General features: G+C 44.8%; 1 protein-coding gene across 2 annotated transcripts; it reads left to right on the forward strand.

Moving 5' to 3' along the window:
* Nucleotides 1-554: 554 nt before the first annotated feature.
* LOC135515999 (sugar phosphate exchanger 3-like) lies at nucleotides 555-16,166 on the forward strand. Of its 2 annotated transcripts, none has more exons than XM_064939930.1 (14): nucleotides 555-690; nucleotides 1,322-1,521; nucleotides 2,216-2,330; nucleotides 2,723-2,815; nucleotides 3,359-3,442; nucleotides 3,649-3,794; nucleotides 10,724-10,820; nucleotides 11,423-11,507; nucleotides 11,884-12,113; nucleotides 12,565-12,706; nucleotides 13,057-13,158; nucleotides 13,459-13,658; nucleotides 13,810-13,875; nucleotides 14,022-16,166. In XM_064939930.1, exons 2-14 carry the CDS (start codon nucleotides 1,445-1,447, stop codon nucleotides 14,112-14,114), a joined length of 1,530 nt encoding a protein of 509 aa, XP_064796002.1. In that variant the 5' UTR covers nucleotides 555-690; nucleotides 1,322-1,444; the 3' UTR covers nucleotides 14,115-16,166. The 2 variants fall into 2 exon arrangements, with proteins under 2 accessions (XP_064796002.1, XP_064796003.1); XM_064939931.1 differs by having other exon boundaries at nucleotides 1,407-1,521.
* Nucleotides 16,167-16,428: the final 262 nt, after the last annotated feature.

Here is a 16,428-nt window from a genome sequence, read left to right on the forward strand (position 1 = left end):
TTTTAACCTGTACTGTAGAAAGGAAGCATGGCAAATCTGTAAAATATGCTGTGTGAGATAGGCTTGTCTTTTTTTAAATCCCACTTTAGCTAGGGACATGATCTACAAATGTATTTACCCTAGTGAATAGATGGTTGAGTCAGCCACAGAATGATCCAACCATTTACATTGTATTTAAAGCAATTGATAAGGCAGTTTAAACCATTGAAGGTGGATGGGGAGAAAAAAAGTGTCAGAACAACAAGCACATAGAGCCTGTGAAAACTATGAAACACATTTATGTTCTGTATGCAAATTCTAAGCTAAAAAGAATCACAAAAAAATTGAGAATTTACCTTGAAAAGCGCTAACGAAAGCGGCTCTTCTATCAGACGATAATGGCACAGCTGATCCGTAGGTAACAAACGATAGCAGGTTGCATTCCCGAGCTGTAACACCACGACTCGCAATCTTATTGGTTAATTCCTTCACCTACTGACTCGAAACACCACGATTGGCTGAAACTAGGGGCATGTGGCTCTGTGTTGCATGCTTTCACTTCCGGTACACTCCAGTCCTGTTGGTGGCAGTAGGAAATGTGAAACCACAGCAGAAGAAAACAAAAAGAAACCGATTGCTACACTGTACAATAGCAGACTGGACTGTAAACAGATGATCTCAAGCTAGCGTCGCTGTTTAGGTATTAAAAAGGTAAGTCCTTATCCGTTTGACCTCAATCTTGATTACATATTTGCATTTCCATACAGTGTTATCCACTGCCAAATGTATATTTAGTGAAAGAGAAGTATCAAGCTAGTGTATTCCATATGCATTACCTATCACCAGAGTGAGTCACTTGAGTTAAGTGCTGCACTGCTGGCCAGCAACAGAAGCAGACAGAAGACAGCTCCCAAGGATATTTATTGCAAACCAATAGCTATATTCTTCCTATCTAGAATCAGTACATGGAAAAGGTAAGCAAGGAAATCTCAATCTTTGTTGTATGTAGCTGCCTTTATTGGCAGAGTGTGATTCAGAGGGTGTTTACACCAGATAAAGGTTTCAGACCAGATTCCAAGGTTTGTTGGCTGTTTAACTAACAGTAAGGTCCCATGATGGGAAGTAGGTTAATGGTAACAAGCTTGTGACTTTATTCTTTGGAAGAGGCTAACCAAGACCTTTGGTCACCTGTTTATGGCTTTATATCCTATACCTTTTACCAACGTTTACTAAGGTAAAAATATCCACTTGGTCTCATAGGACTTTAAATCCCAGTTCTCTCTTTTCAGGCAAAGCTGTGTTTCTGACTTAGAGTTGTGTTTGCTGCTGTCCTGTGATCTAGGCTGTACTGCTGGATAAACTACTGTGGTGCTGTTCCTTTGCTGAACCCCCTATCACTCCTGCCTCCTACTGCTGTTCCCTTGAAGGCCTCCACCCCCTCCTATCCCTCCTGGTGACCCCTGTGATGTCGTCCCCGTGCTGTGGCTTCCTGGCGCAGTACACCCACCATCACCTGGTCGCCTTCCTCCTCACCTTCTTTAGGTAAACTCAACTCCTGAGCTCCCACCAGCCTTGTAGGGATCTGGTATAAGACCCTCTGAATGTTCAGAGTTCTCATTCCAGTTCTCTTTGCCCTAAATGCTCTCTACACAAGCACTTAAACCAGAGCATACATACGCATTTGATACGCAGGCTCACTTGTGCTCATATTGGCCTACATCATCCTTAAGTAAATACAGTACTAAGCCAGGGGCCCCAGCACATGCTAATGCCTGGACCGGAGCTACAGTACTCACAGTCCTATACAGCTCTTCGCTGATTTTTTCTTTTAAATGACATCATTGCTTCTTGGTCAGACTGGTTGTTATCAGACTAGGAGAAAGTGAACGTATCAGACAGTTGAGCAGAAAGAATCCGATTAATGCTGAATCTGTGCCTGTGTTGCTCACATTACCTCTCCTGACCTCCCTACTCTGAACCCTGACCTTTGACCCCACTCAGCTGTGCCAAAGATTTTGTGGCTGTGCTTTCCAGGTCCGGTCATCAGGAAGTGACGTGTAGCCTTGAGTTCTTATTACAGGTTATATAGTAGTTGTAAACGGGTTGAGTACTGACCTACACACCAGCTGCTTTAAACAACTAAATACATAATTGGAAGGCCCTGGATGTTTCTGGTCCCTTGTTCTGCTAAGAATATAACAGGGCTTTATTAAGTCTCCCCTCCCTCTCCCTCCAGCTATGTCCTCCTGCACGCCTCAAGGAAGACATTCAGTAATGTGAAAGTGAGCATCTCAGCCCAGTGGACTCCCTCTGTGCAGAATGCCAGCTCTCCTGCCTTCTCACCCGGGGAGGTACGTACTCAGGAGGATGCGGATTCACTTCCTTGAATGATCCCCCCCCTTTCGCCTCATCTAAAAGATGGCCTCTGATATAATGACTTAATTCCTGGACGTCTGCTATTTTGCCTTAGTTTGCACTATTGGATTTGTTTAGTGATCTCTTCAGGTGCAGTCCTCAATATTTACTTTTTGTTTTGAGTAGTGGATGAGGAAGTGTTATCACGTGTGGAGCTACTGATGAGTACTGAAACAGACCATGAAGTACAGCTAATACTAATGGTCAAATGGTTAAATAAATCCCTTTATTCAGTTGCTCTGAAAATGTTTTTGTTTGATATGATATAATGTTTATTTATTGTGTTACTGTATGTATCTTTGATTGTCTATTCGGAATCTTCCTCCAGACATGGGAGGAGAATAACCTGTTTGCAGACTCCGATGAAGCCACTCTGTTCCTGGGTGTCCTCGACACCATCTTCCTGTTTTCCTACGCCGTGGTGAGTGTCAGGGCCAGCTGGGGTCATGGGGGGGGGGGGGGGTACTAGTAGTCTAGCAACAGTGAGTCAATGTAACCTAATCAGTCATGTCAGATTTACTTCTCTCTCCTGCCCCACACTGAAAGTTGACTGTGGTGTTAATTTGCGAATATTGTCTTTAATTATCAACATGGAAACAAGCACACTGATGCTGTCTTCTCACATTCCCTATTCTGACCTCCCCACTCTGAACCCTGACCTTTGACCCCACTCAGCTGTGCTAAAGATTGTGTGGCTGTGCTTTCCAGGCCCTGTCATCAGGAAGTGACGTATAGCCTAGAGTTCTTATTACAGGTTATAATCTTGAGGATATATGGTAGTTGTAAACAGGTTGAGTGCTGACCTGCAGTGGAGGGTTTGGCCGGGGTAGGCCGTCATTGTAAAATAAGAATTTGTTCTTTACTTACTTGCCAAGTTAAATATATATTTTTTTATAGTCATAGTTAAAATAGTCAAAGCAGGAGGACAGAGTAAATATGCGTGTGTTGTTCAATATTCATGCAGGGCCTATATATGAGTGGAGTGATCGGAGACCACATGAACCTCCGATACGTCCTCTCCTTTGGTCTGTGTGGTTCAGCCATAGTGGTAAGTGGGGCATTGCTTTTTATATTTCACATACATCTACACAGTTTTTACATCAGATTTTTACAATAGGTACTTAGTTAAAACGTAGTTACTACAATAGTCATATATACTGCAGATTCTGCATTTTGATCCCATTACATTTCATTGTACTCTATTGATGACGTAATCCAATATAACCTTCTGTTTTTCCCTCCTTCACTTCCCAGGAGTTTGTGTTTGGTACCCTGACTGAGTGGCTGCAGTTCTATAACATCTACCTGTACTGTGGCCTTTGGGTGCTGAACGGCCTACTGCAGTCTGCTGTCTGGCCCTGTGTGGTGGCAGTCATGGGGAACTGGTTCGGCAAGTCGGGGTGAGTATCATGTCCCTCTCTCTTCCATGACACTAGTATACTCCAACACTGATCAATAGGGCTGGGAATTGCCAGGGACCTTACGATACGATATTATAACGATAAGATATGTATTGCGATTCCCACAATTTTATATGTATTGTGATTCGATATTGTGATTTTTATTGCGATTCGATGTTCCAAACATATTGCTCACCATATGTCAGAGGGAGAGCCATGAGAGTTTTGGTCAGTCAGGGAAATAAAAGTGTTGAAAACAAATGGGCTCCCTAAAAACAAGATGGAGAACAAGCTATGAAGGAAAAATACTGGAGTTTAGGTGCAGGTGCAGAAAACTAGCGGAAAAATAACATTGCGATATTGTCAAAACGATCTACATTGATCACTACTGATCAATGCCGATCACTCACACAGATTGAGTTAGGCTCCCTGATTGTCAACAATCAGAAGTTGTCTTTACAAACAGCAGCCTTAGGGGATTGCTTTAACTGTGGGGTCGTTCCATATGATTTCAATCGCTTTCTGACGACACCCCTTTTGATTTGCCAGAAACCTGTCATACATGTTTGCGCATGGTGAAATTGGTCAGAAAGTAACATTTTAGACCTGAATGCCAAAACATTCAGGAGATAGGTGTTCAAAGTTGACCCATTTTGCGTAACTGTTTCGTTCCCCGGCAAGAAAACCAAAAAATGTCAGGCATACAGAAGGGGGAACTAACAGAGGCACTGACCAACAACTAAGATGAAACAGGTGGGGTTTTAGGAGAGGTTCTGAAAGACATGGGCGTGTCCACTGAAAGTTGACTAGCAACAAAAAACTGTAACCTAAAGGACACCAACTAAATTTGCCCAAGAAGAGGCAAACAAAAGAAAAATCCACACCAAACTTAAAGACAGGAAGCAAAACAAAATCAGATAAGGGATTGTTTGTCTAGAAATCAAAATAGGGAGCGCCAACTAAAGGTGTTAACCCTCAACATCTATCAAGACATGTGCCGCTCTTAAATAGCACCTGGGCCAGGACAGGTAAAACACGTTCCCCTAACGTGGTGGAAACCAGCACAGGTGTAACACATACAGTGGGGCAAAAAAGTATTTAGTCAGCCACCAATTGTGCAAGTTCTCCCACTTAAAAAGATGAGAGGCCTGTAATTTTCATCATAGGTACACTTCAACTATGACAGACAAAATGAGAAGAAAAAAATCCACAAAATCACATTGTAGGATTTTTAATTAATTTATTTGCAAATTATGGTGGAAAATAAGTATTTGGTCAATAACAAAAGTTTATCTCAATACTTTGTTATATACTCTTTGTTGGCAATGACAGAGGTCAAATGTTTTCTGTAAGTCTTCACAAGGTTTTCACACACTGTTGCTGGTATTTTGGCCCATTCCTCCATGCTGATCTCCTCTAGAGCAGTGATGTTTTGGGGCTGTTGCTGGGCAACACGGACTTTCAACACCTTCCAAAGATTTTCTATGGGGTTGAGATCTGGAGACTGGCAAGGCCACTCCAGGACCTTGAAATGCTTCTTACGAAGCCACTCCTTCGTTGCCCGGGCGGTGTGTTTGGGATCATTGTCATGCTGAAAGACCCAGCAACGTTTCATCATCAATGCCCTTGCTGATGGAAGGAGGTTTTCACTCAAAATCCCACGATACATGGCCCCATTCATTCTTTCCTTTACACGGATCAGTAGTCCTGGTCCCTTTGCAGAAAAACAGCCCAACAGCATGATGTTTCCACCCCCATGCTTCACAGTAGGTGTAATGGTGGGTGAGTGAAATGAGTGAGGAGTCAGATGCAGAGAGCGAAATGAATGGGAAAATGCTTTAATGTCCTTCAAAACGTAACAGGCCCAAAACACTGGCGCTAAACCAACCCAAAACCTAGATACAAACACTGGACAGCAAAATCCCAAAACAAAACACGATACATCACCAAACGTCACAACCAACATAGAATGCCCACCCAGCTCACGTCCTGACCAACACTAAAACAAGGAAAACACAAAATAACTATGGTCAGAACGTGATCAAGTTTGCGGACGACACAACAGTGGTAGGCTTGATTACCAACAACGACGAGACGGCCTACAGGGAGGAGGTGAGGGCCCTCGGAGTGTGGTGTCAGGAAAATAACCTCACACTCAACGTCAACAAAACTAAGGAGATGATTGTGGACTTCAGGAAACAGCATAGGGAACACCCCCTATCCACATCGATGGAACAGTAGTGGAGAGAGTAGCAAGTTTTAAGTTCCTAGGCATACACATCACAGACAAACTGAATTGGTCCACTCACACAGACAGCATCGTGAAGAAGGCGCAGCAGCGCCTCTTCAACCTCAGGAGGCTGAAGAAATTCGGCTTGTCACCAAAAGCACTCACAAACTTCTACAGATGCACAATCGAGAGCATCCTGGCGGGCTGTATCACCACCTGGTACGGCAAATGCTCCGCCCTCAACCGTAAGGCTCTCCAGAGGGTAGTGAGGTCTGCACAACGCATCACCGGGGGCAAACTACCTGCCCTCCAGGACACCTACACCACCTGATGTTACAGGAAGGCCATAAAGATCATCAAGGACATCAACCACCCGAGCCACTGCCTGTTCACCCCGCTATCATCCAGAAGGCGAGGTCAGTACAGGTGCATCAAAGCTGGGATCGAGAGACTGAAAAACAGCTTCTATCTCAAGGCCATCAGACTGTTAAACAGCCACCACTAACATTGAGTGGCTGCTGCCAACACACTGACACTGACTCAACTCCAGCCACTTTAATAATGGGAATTGATGGGAAATGATGTAAATATATCACCAGCCACTTTAAACAATGCTACCTTATGTTACTTACCCTACATTATTCATCTCATATGCATACGTATATACTGTACTCTATATCATCGACTGCATCCTTATGTAATACATGTATCACTAGCCACTTTAACTATGCCACTTTGTTTACATACTCATCTCATACGTATATACTGTACTCGATACCATCTACTGTATCTTGCCTATGCTGCTCTGTACCATCACTCATTCATATATCCTTATGTACATATTCTTTATCCCCTTACACTGTGTATAAGACAGTAGTTTAGGAATTGTTAGTTAGATTACTTGTTGGTTATTACTGCATTGTCGGAACTAGAAGCACAAGCATTTCGCTACACTCGCATTAACATCTGCTAACCATGTGTATGTGACAAATAAAATTTGATTTGATAGTACCCCCCCCCCCCCAAGGTGCGGACTCCAACCGCACAACCTAAACCTATAGGAGAGGGTCTCTGTGGGCATCTGTCCGCGGTGGAGGCTCTGGCGCTGGACGTGGACCCCACTCCATCATTGTCTTTGTCCACCTCCTTAGCGTTCTTTGAGTGGCGACCCTAGCCGCCGACCTTGGCCTAGGAACCCTAATAAAGGGCCCCACTGGACTGAGGGGCAGCTCCGGAGTGAGGGGTAGCTCGGGACTGAGGTAGCTCAGGACTGAGGGGTAGCTCAGGACTGAGAGATAGCTCAGGCTGGTTGACGGCTCTGGCAGCTTCAGGCTGGTTGACGGCTCTGGCAGCTTCAGGCTGGTTGACGTCTCTGGCAGCATCAGGCTGGTTGACGGCTCTGGCAGCTTCAGGCTGGTTGACGGCTCTGGCAGCTTCTGGCTGACTGACAGCTCTGGCAGCTCCTGGCTGACTGGCGGCTCTGGCAGACCCTGGCTGAATGGCGGCTCTGGCAGATCCTGGCTGAATGGCGGCTCTGGTAGATCCTGGCTGAATGGCGGCTCTGGCAGACCCTGGATGAATGGCGGCTCTGGCAGATCCTGGCTGAATGGCGGCTCTGGCAGATCCTGGCTGACTGGCGGCTCTGGAAGATCCTGGCTGACTGGCGGCTCTGGAAGATCCTGGCTGACTGGCGGCTCTGGAAGATCCTGGCTGACTGGCGGCTCTGGCGGCTCCTTGCAGACTGGCGGCCCCGGCCGGCTCCTTGCAGACTGGCGGCTCTGGCGGCTCCTTGCAGACTGCCGGCTCCTTGCAGACTGCCGGCTCTGGTGGCTCATGACAGGCGGGAGACTCTAGCAGCTCTGGACAGGCGGGAGACTAGCAGCTCTGGACAGGCGGGAGACTAGCAGCTCTGGACAGGCGGGAGACTCTAGCAGCTCTGGACAGACGGGAGACTCTAACAGCTCTGAACAGACGGGAGACTCTAGCAGCTCTGGACAGACGGGAGACTCTAGCACCTCTGGACAGATGGGAGACTCTGGCAGCACTGGAGAGGAGGAGGGCTCTAGCAGCGCTGGACAGGCGGGAGCACCTGTAGGGCTGAAACGGAGAGACAGACTGGTGCGGGGGGCTGCCACCGGAGGGCTGGTATGTGGAGGTGGTACTAGATAGACCGGACCGTGCACGCGCACTGGAGCTCTTGAGCACCGAGCCTGCCCAACCTTACCTGGTTGAATGCTCCCGGTCGCCCTGCCAGTGCGGCGAGGTGGAATAGCCCGTACTGGGCTGTGCTGCCCGTACTGCGCTGACACCATGCGTAAGGCTGGTGCCATGTATGCCGGCCCAAGGAGACGCACTGGAGACCAGATGCGTAGAGCCGGCTTCATGGCACCTGGCTCGATGCCCACTCTAGCACGGCCGATACGAGGAGCTGGTATGTACCACACCGGGCTATGCACCCGCACTGGGGACACCGTGCGCTCCACAGCATAACACGGTGCCTGCCCGGTCTCTCTCGCCCTCCGGTAAGCACAGGAAGTTGGCGCAGGTCTCCTACCTGGCTTCGTCACACTTTTTGTGTGCCCCCCCAAGAAATTGTTGTTTTGGGGCTGACTCTCAGGCTTCCATCCGTGCTGCCGTGCTGCCTCCTCATATCAGCGCCTCTCCGCCTCCAGCTCTTCCTTGGGGCAGCGATATTCTCCTGGCTGTGCCCAGGGTCCTTTACCGTCCAACTCGTCCTCCCATGTCCATTCCTCCTTGCGCTGCTCCTGCTGCCGCTGCCTGTCACCACGCCGCTTGGTCCTGTTGTGGTGGGTGGGTAGGTGGGGTAGTAGGGAGACCACTCCTCTCCTAACGATTCATCCTCTCCATCATTTGATCTATTACTGATCCGATGCGATGGAGGATGGATGTATGATGAAGGACTCTCTCCTCCATCGTGAGGAGAGGGGTGGTCGCTGCTCCTGCTGACTCTATCTGGTGGGGCGGGCTTCTGTAATGGCGGGTGAGTGAAATGAGTGAGGAGTCAGTTGCAGAGACCGAAATGAACGGGAAAACGCTTTAATGTCCTTCAAAACGTAACAGGTCCAAAACATGGGTGAATGCCCAAAACACTGGCGCTAAACCAACCCAAAACCTAGATACAAACACTGGACAGCGAAAACCCAAAACAAAACACGATACATCACCAAATGTCACAACCAACATAGAATGCCCACACAGCTCACATCCTGACCAACGCTAAAACAAGGAAAACACAAAAGAACTATGGTCAGAACGTGACAGTAGGTATAGTGTTCTTTGGATGCAACTCAGCATTCTTTGTACTCCAAACACGATGAGTTGAGTTTTTACCAAAAAGTTATATTTTGGTTTCATCTGACCATGTGACATTCTCCCAATCTTCTTCTGGTTCATCCAAATGCTCTCTAGCAAACTTCAGACGGGCCTGGACATGTACTGGCTTAAGCAGGGGGACACGTCTGGCACTGCAGGATTTGAGTCCCTGGCGGCGTAGTGTGTTACTGATGGTAGGCTTTGTTACTTTGGTCCCAGTTCTCTGCAGGTCATTCACTAGGTCCCCCCGTGTGGTTCTGGGATTTTTGCTCACCGTTCTTGTGATCATTTTGACCCCACGGATTGAGATCTTGCGTGGAGCCCCAGATCGAGGGAGATTATCAGTGGTCTTGTATGTCTTCCATTTCCTAATAATTGCTCCCACAGTTGATTTCTTCAAATCAAGCTGCTTACCTATTGCAGATTCAGTCTTCCCAGCCTGGTGCAGGTCTACAATTTTGTTTCTGGTGTCCTTTGACAGCTCTTTGGTCTTGGCCATAGTGGAGTTTGGAGTGTGACTGTTTGAGGTTGTGGACAGGTGTCTTTTATACTGATAACAGGTTCAAACAGGTGCCATCAATACAGGTAACAAGTGGAGGACAGAGGAGCCTCTTAAAGAAGAAGTTACAGGTCTGTGAGAGCCAGAAATCTTGCTTGTTTGTAGGTGACCAAATACTTATTTTCCACCATAATTTGCAAATAAATTAATTAAAAATGTGATTTTCTGGATTTTCTTTTCTCATTTTGTCAGTCATAGTTGAAGTGTAGCTATGATGAAAATTACAGGCCTCTCTCATCTTTTTAAGTGGGAGAACTTGCACAATTGGTGTTTGACTAAATACTTTTTTGCCCCACTGTACTGACTAACAAGGTGACACCAATCGGTGCGCCCTACGTACTAACAAGCTATACGTGCTAAAGTCCAACCTCAAAACATAAATGGAAAAACAAAACCTGTAACAATACCCCACCCTACCATGGGACGTCAATGTCTTTATCTCTGATAAAGATAAACGGTTGAGTTTGATATAACTTAAAAGTTTACAAATGGGGTTGTCAATCTATTCTATGATTTCTTTCTTTTTTAACGTTTTTAATAAAATAAAATTTAAGCATTAACGCCAATTATCTAAAAACACGTGAACTCAGATTTGACTCATTTTCACAAATGTTGTAGCTTAGACCCTATTTTAAATATTCTAAGATCTTATTTTACATTGAATCGGTGCAGTCAGAAAGTGATTGAAATCATATGGACAGGAAGTGATGTACTGATTTATTCTAATTGAGTATTGTGTTGAGTATGTTGTGTGTATTGTGCATGTTCTTTAGAGTGTTGTAACCTCTGTATGTCTCCTCCCCCCAGGCGAGGTTTTGTGTTTGGCCTGTGGAGTGCCTGTGCCTCTGTTGGGAACATTCTGGGAGCTTTTCTGGCATCCAGTGTTCTCAAGTACGGATATGAGGTGAGTGCAGATGCACACAGATATACATATTTACAGATCTGCTCTGGGATCCACCTTTTTATAAGATCTAGATGAAAAAGGGACATGTTGCATAGACAATACCTGGTATGGTCTAGTCAGTAAGTCTAGAAGAAAAGGTCACTACATTGTTGTCTAGAGAAAAGTGAATTTATGCGGTATTGTCTTTCTCTCAACCCTTTGCTACATAGTTAGCTACAGTGCCTTGCGAAAGTATTCGGGGCTGAATAATAATAATAATTTAATAATAATAATAATTTTTTTAATAATAATAATAATTTTGCACGCCCAATTTTTCAGTTTTTGATTTGTTAAAAAAGTTTGAAATATCCAATAAATGTCGTTCCACTTCATGATTGTGTCCCACTTGTTGTTGATTCTTCACAAAAAAATACAGTTTTATATCTTTATGTTTGAAGTCTTAAATGTGGCAAAAGGTCGCAAAGTTCAAGGGGGGCGAATACTTTCGCAAGGCACTGTATGTAGGTCATCTGTGGTCCCAGGGAAGAAAACATGAAAGCACAGAGTATGAACAGCACAATTCCCAATACAAGGCACCTCAGTGTTATGCTGTGTTTCTGCAGTATGCCTTCCTGGTCACTTCAGTGCTGCAGTTTGCTGGTGGGGTGGTGGTGATCTTTGGTCTGCTAACCTCCCCTAAAGAAGTGGGTGAGTATTGGGTCCACACATGCTCAGTTTCCCTCATTGATCTGGTATTGTCTCCCTATCATTGTATCGTACTGTACTTTTTTTTCACTTCAAGCTTCGAGTTCAATTAGTCGTGTGTACAGGATAAGCATGGTATACACCGTCCAATGAAATGCTTACTTGCAGGATCCTCCTCGAAAATGCAACAAGAATAAGAAATAATAAAAGATAAAAGATAAAAATACGAACATAAAGTAAATGGCTCAGTAGAATAAACACTTTAAAAAAATTGTGAGGATGTTGTAATACTGTATGTGGAATATGATATAAAGCTCATATAGCTATGATGTACTGTGTGACTCTTTTGATGAAGAGTGTCGTTTCTCTGTCCCATCAGGTCTGTGTTTGGAGTCAGAGACAAGTCTGAGTCCAGCGGAGAGAGATGTAGACAGCCACAGGCCTCTGATGAGTGATGAAGAGGATGAGGAAGAGGAGGGGGAAGAGGAGGGATCGGAGGAGGTGTGTGACGGAGGGTACTACACCATCCAGCAGGGGAATGAGGAGCCGCGGGAAACACCCAAAGCCATCGGATTCTGCCAGGCCTTCTGCCTGCCCGGGGTGCTGCCTGTGAGTGGGATATTACCAGAGCTCTCTGTGTGTCTCTGTGTCCCTCTTTCTCTCTCTTTCTCGTGATCCCTCTAACTCTGGCTAGCTGTCACCCACTCACGCTCTCGCACTCACCCTGCTATCTCCCTCTTTCATTCACCCCTCCCCATCTATATCCCTATCTATTTCTATATCTCTATCAACTTATCATCCTCCCTGCCTCTCTGCTATCTGCCCCTCCCTGTTTAAGCGTTTTCATTCTGTCTCTGTACTTTAGCTGACAGTTTTGTGTAGGCGGTGGGGTGGGGTGGGGGGTGAAGACGTCACTAGTTGCGTTAGTCTCTTTCTCTCAACCTCTCCTCCCAGAACCTTGCCTGTGCAAATGGACCAATAAAGCAAGTATTGTACTATGGAGCATCTGACGATATGAAGATTTTAGTTCTGGCTGGTGACTGTCATCCTCTCTCCCCAGTATTCCCTGGCGTACGCGTGTCTGAAGCTGGTGAACTACTCCTTCTTCTTCTGGTTGCCCTTCTACCTGAGCAGGAACTTTGGCTGGAAGGAGGCCCAGGCCGACAGGCTCTCTGTGTGGTACGACGTGGGAGGCATCATAGGTGAGTTTTCCGGCACAGGCCTAGTTAACGCTGGCTGTATTGACTGGTTAATATGAATGACATTGGCATTGGTGTTGTTGACTGCGGTTTAGCTGTGGTAACATCCTAGGTAGCTATGCAGAGTCATTTATCTATGCTGTCTGAAGGGGTCTACGTAGTCTACGCAAATGGAGCCGATGGAGGTCCGTTTGCATCGCTCTCTAACGTAGTTCCACGTACATTTGTGCGACTGACTTTTTGGAACGCGACACAAACGGACCTCCGTCTGCTCCGTTTGCGTGGACTGTGTAGAGCCCTTAAGACGGGACCGCAAATTGTGTTATTAATCTTCTGCTCTCTGTCTCTCACAGGTGGTACGATCCAGGGCCTGATCTCAGACTGCATGGGGAAGAGAGCTCCAGTGTTAGCCGTCAGTCTGCTGCTGGCTATGGGAGCCCTGGTGGGGTACAGTCGTGAGTACTACTCCTTTTTTCATCCACCTTCCTCCTTTTTCTAGCCCAAAACATCTCACTATATTACTCAGGCCAACATTCAATTTCAATGTGATCCCATTTATTTAAGAAATAGTATTCCCATTTTTTGTATTTTTTTTTAGGTCAGAGAGAAAAAATGTAAATAGTTCATTATTGTGTTATGTCAATTCTAGACCACCAAGGGGAGCCCTTGATGGGGGGGGGGGATGAAGAACCATATGTCTCATACAGAATCCACAAAAAAACATGTGAATTAACCCTGTGTTGTCCCCCCCTCAGACTCCCCTCCGGACCAGGTGGTGAATGCAGCTCTCCTGGCCACCACAGGTTTCTTCATAGGAGGGCCATCCAACATGATCAGCTCAGCCATCTCTGCAGACCTGGGGCGACAGGAGGCCCTCAGGGGCAGTCAGGAGGCTCTGGCTACCGTCACCGGCATAGTGGACGGGACTGGGAGTATTGGAGCTGCAGCGGGACAGGTAACTAGAGATCGAGAAAGTACACACTCACTCGCGCACGCACGCACGCACGCACGCACGCACACACACACACACACACACACACACACACACACACACAAATATGTGCTTTTCATTGATTTAATGTTGAGTATTTTACCTTGTCTTTCAGTACTTGGTATCGCTGATCGAGAGCAAACTGGGCTGGATGTGTGTGTTCTACTTCTTCATAGTCATGGTAAGATCATCTGTCTAATCCATAATGTGAGACAATGTCCATGTATTCCATTAATTAGTCACGTATTCTCCTCAGGAGCATCTTACATAAGACACTGTGTTGTCCCTGTTTGTGACATATTTGGTCCTGTTGTGATTGCCTCACAGACGGGGGGCAGCATAGTCTTCATCTTGCCGCTGATCGTGACTGAGATTCGGGCCATGTGGAGGGACAGACAGGCAAGGACACACCAGCTGTGAAGCCTTCCTCACGGGGGCCATGTTTGTTCCTACTCCTTCCCTATGGGGCCTACTAGCTGTCAGTCAATCAGACTATGTCCACTGATCACTACTGTAGATGTATGTACAACATGTCTATGAATGTGTGTCCAATCTATGTATATATTTGGTCTGAAACACATTTTTTAAAGATATTACTTCAGCGCCTTTTACGAGTGGGGGCAGGGCCCTCTCAATGTTTGTGGTCTGAGATAGGAAGTTCCAAGCAGCTGTCAATGATTCAAATTCCTTTACCTGTTTACTGAAGTGTATAATGATTACTTGTATAGAATGATTGGATCTGCTCATTTGCTTAGTAGAGATCAGATTTCAAAGGCACGCAAAACACACACTCACTGAAGTCCGCCACTCACTCTTAGAATCTCACAGTCACACATCCGCTTGGTAGATTTTCAGTCATTGCCTGTAGCACATACATGACCACGTTTACATGCACACAGTATTCTGGACAGTAGCTCATTCATATGGGTTAAATAGTATTTTTAATTATTTTTTTTAAATTTTACCTTTATTTTACTAGGCAAGTCAGTTAAGAACAAATTCTTATTTTCAATGACGGCCTAGGAACAGTGGGTGTTCAGGGGCAGAACGACAGATTTGTACCTTGTCAGCTCGGGGATTCGAACTTGCAACCTTTCGATTACTAGTCCAACGCTCTAGGCTACCCTGCCGCTCCAGTAAGTGAAATATGGCCCACAACCTCTCACATGTAGCATAATATAATGTTAACTCCTGCAGAATTATGCTTTTTTTTGCAGTAAAATTAGGCAACAAATGTTAATTTTGTCTCGGGAACAGGAGTGGATAAATATTAATTATTTCTTTCAGCAACTCTTAAGAAAATGCGTGTGTGATGTGTTATCTTTGATGCTGTTATGCAAGCAGACAATCTTATCATAAACCTATTTAATCGTTTTCTCAGTTTTTAATTGAATGAAAACCAGTCAAACTGATGACATTTGGACATTTTGCACAGACCTATCGTTCCATTGTTTTTGGAATCTTTCCACCGTTCTCCCCGGTCGCTAAACGAACAGACAACTTTACCGGTTTTAGATAGATTACTACTGCGTTCATTCTATCGATGTAAGACATTATTCTGGTGAGCACTACTTTATTTGGTCTTCTGGGACAACAAGTTATGACAGAAGATAAGCTGCATGTATCTAACAATAGTTGGCAAACAAATGGCCGACTAATTGTCAGAAATTATAAACAGAAAGTGTTTAAATTAAGGGTGAAATTAGCCAGTAGGCTACACGGTCCAATACGGAGCATCAGTAAAACTTTTGCGGGTTATTGTAAACGGGATATGATGTTTACGTGTGTCAACTCACTTGAGTACCCCGAATAATAACGGAATATTGGTGTGCATTTAAACGTGGTCAGTGTAAAAAGTAAAGTTTTTAAGCAGCTTTGTAAGTCATAAAGGTCAGTAAACATTAACTGCACGCCTCTGAAATATTTTATTTATTTAAAGAACAGTAAGATTACATCAATGTAAAAAAAATCGTCTTATCAAAATGAGGTAAAAGTATACTGATTTTATTTACTGTAGGTACATAAATTAAAACGGTACAAGTAGTTCTCCTGGTTGGACTGGGATCAGTTGCTAAATTACTGTAGTGGTTTTAACCAAGGTCACAAGTGCATTTCAGCTGGTCCAGGACCTGCTAAACTTGATGAAATGGAATGTGTATTTAATTGTAACATTATCGAATGTATGTTCTTAATCTGTGATGAATGTTCGTTTTGTTCTCTCCATATGTGCACTTTAAATTCATATTTTAATGAGCTTATATGTGATGTTTGTTTTGTTTTTTCTAGAAAAGAAAATTGACTTTTTCTAAACTGTTGACTCCTATATTTTATTCTTCACAAGGGAATTTACTATATATGTTTGGGAAACTACCTCAATGAATTTGAACTTCAATGACCTAAACTGTATTCACACAACTGACTTCTTTGTATAAATCTCATAAAGCAATGAAACCAGCATTTAGAAACATTGAATTAGCATACTTGTATTTATTTTCACATATAAAATGGACACAAATTAAGAGGATCTGTTCAGAAGGACTTTCGCGGTAAATTACTAATGGGATAGACACCCTTGTAGAGCAGTAGAGGATACATTCTGCTGTCTGCTCAACCTGTTACAGACGTGTTACGTCACTTCAGATCCACCAGGAGGAGCCTTTAAGGCAAAAATAATACCATCAAAATATGTGTAGTATTAGTAGACCTAATTTTTATTTAACTAAACAAGTCAGTT

The sequence above is a fragment of the Oncorhynchus masou genome, chromosome 27 (genome assembly GCF_036934945.1).
Source record: "Oncorhynchus masou masou isolate Uvic2021 chromosome 27, UVic_Omas_1.1, whole genome shotgun sequence".
Taxonomy (NCBI): domain Eukaryota; kingdom Metazoa; phylum Chordata; class Actinopteri; order Salmoniformes; family Salmonidae; genus Oncorhynchus; species Oncorhynchus masou.

Bases quoted from the DNA above. Each gene is read 5' to 3' on its own strand.
- LOC135515999 (XM_064939930.1), top strand. From the start codon at position 1,445: ATGTCGTCCCCGTGCTGTGGCTTCCTGGCGCAGTACACCCACCATCAC. The intron at 3,795-10,723 runs GTGAGTATCATG...TCCTCCCCCCAG, and splicing joins AACTGGTTCGGCAAGTCGGG to GCGAGGTTTTGTGTTTGGCC. The intron at 13,659-13,809 runs GTAACTAGAGAT...CTTGTCTTTCAG, and splicing joins TTGGAGCTGCAGCGGGACAG to TACTTGGTATCGCTGATCGA.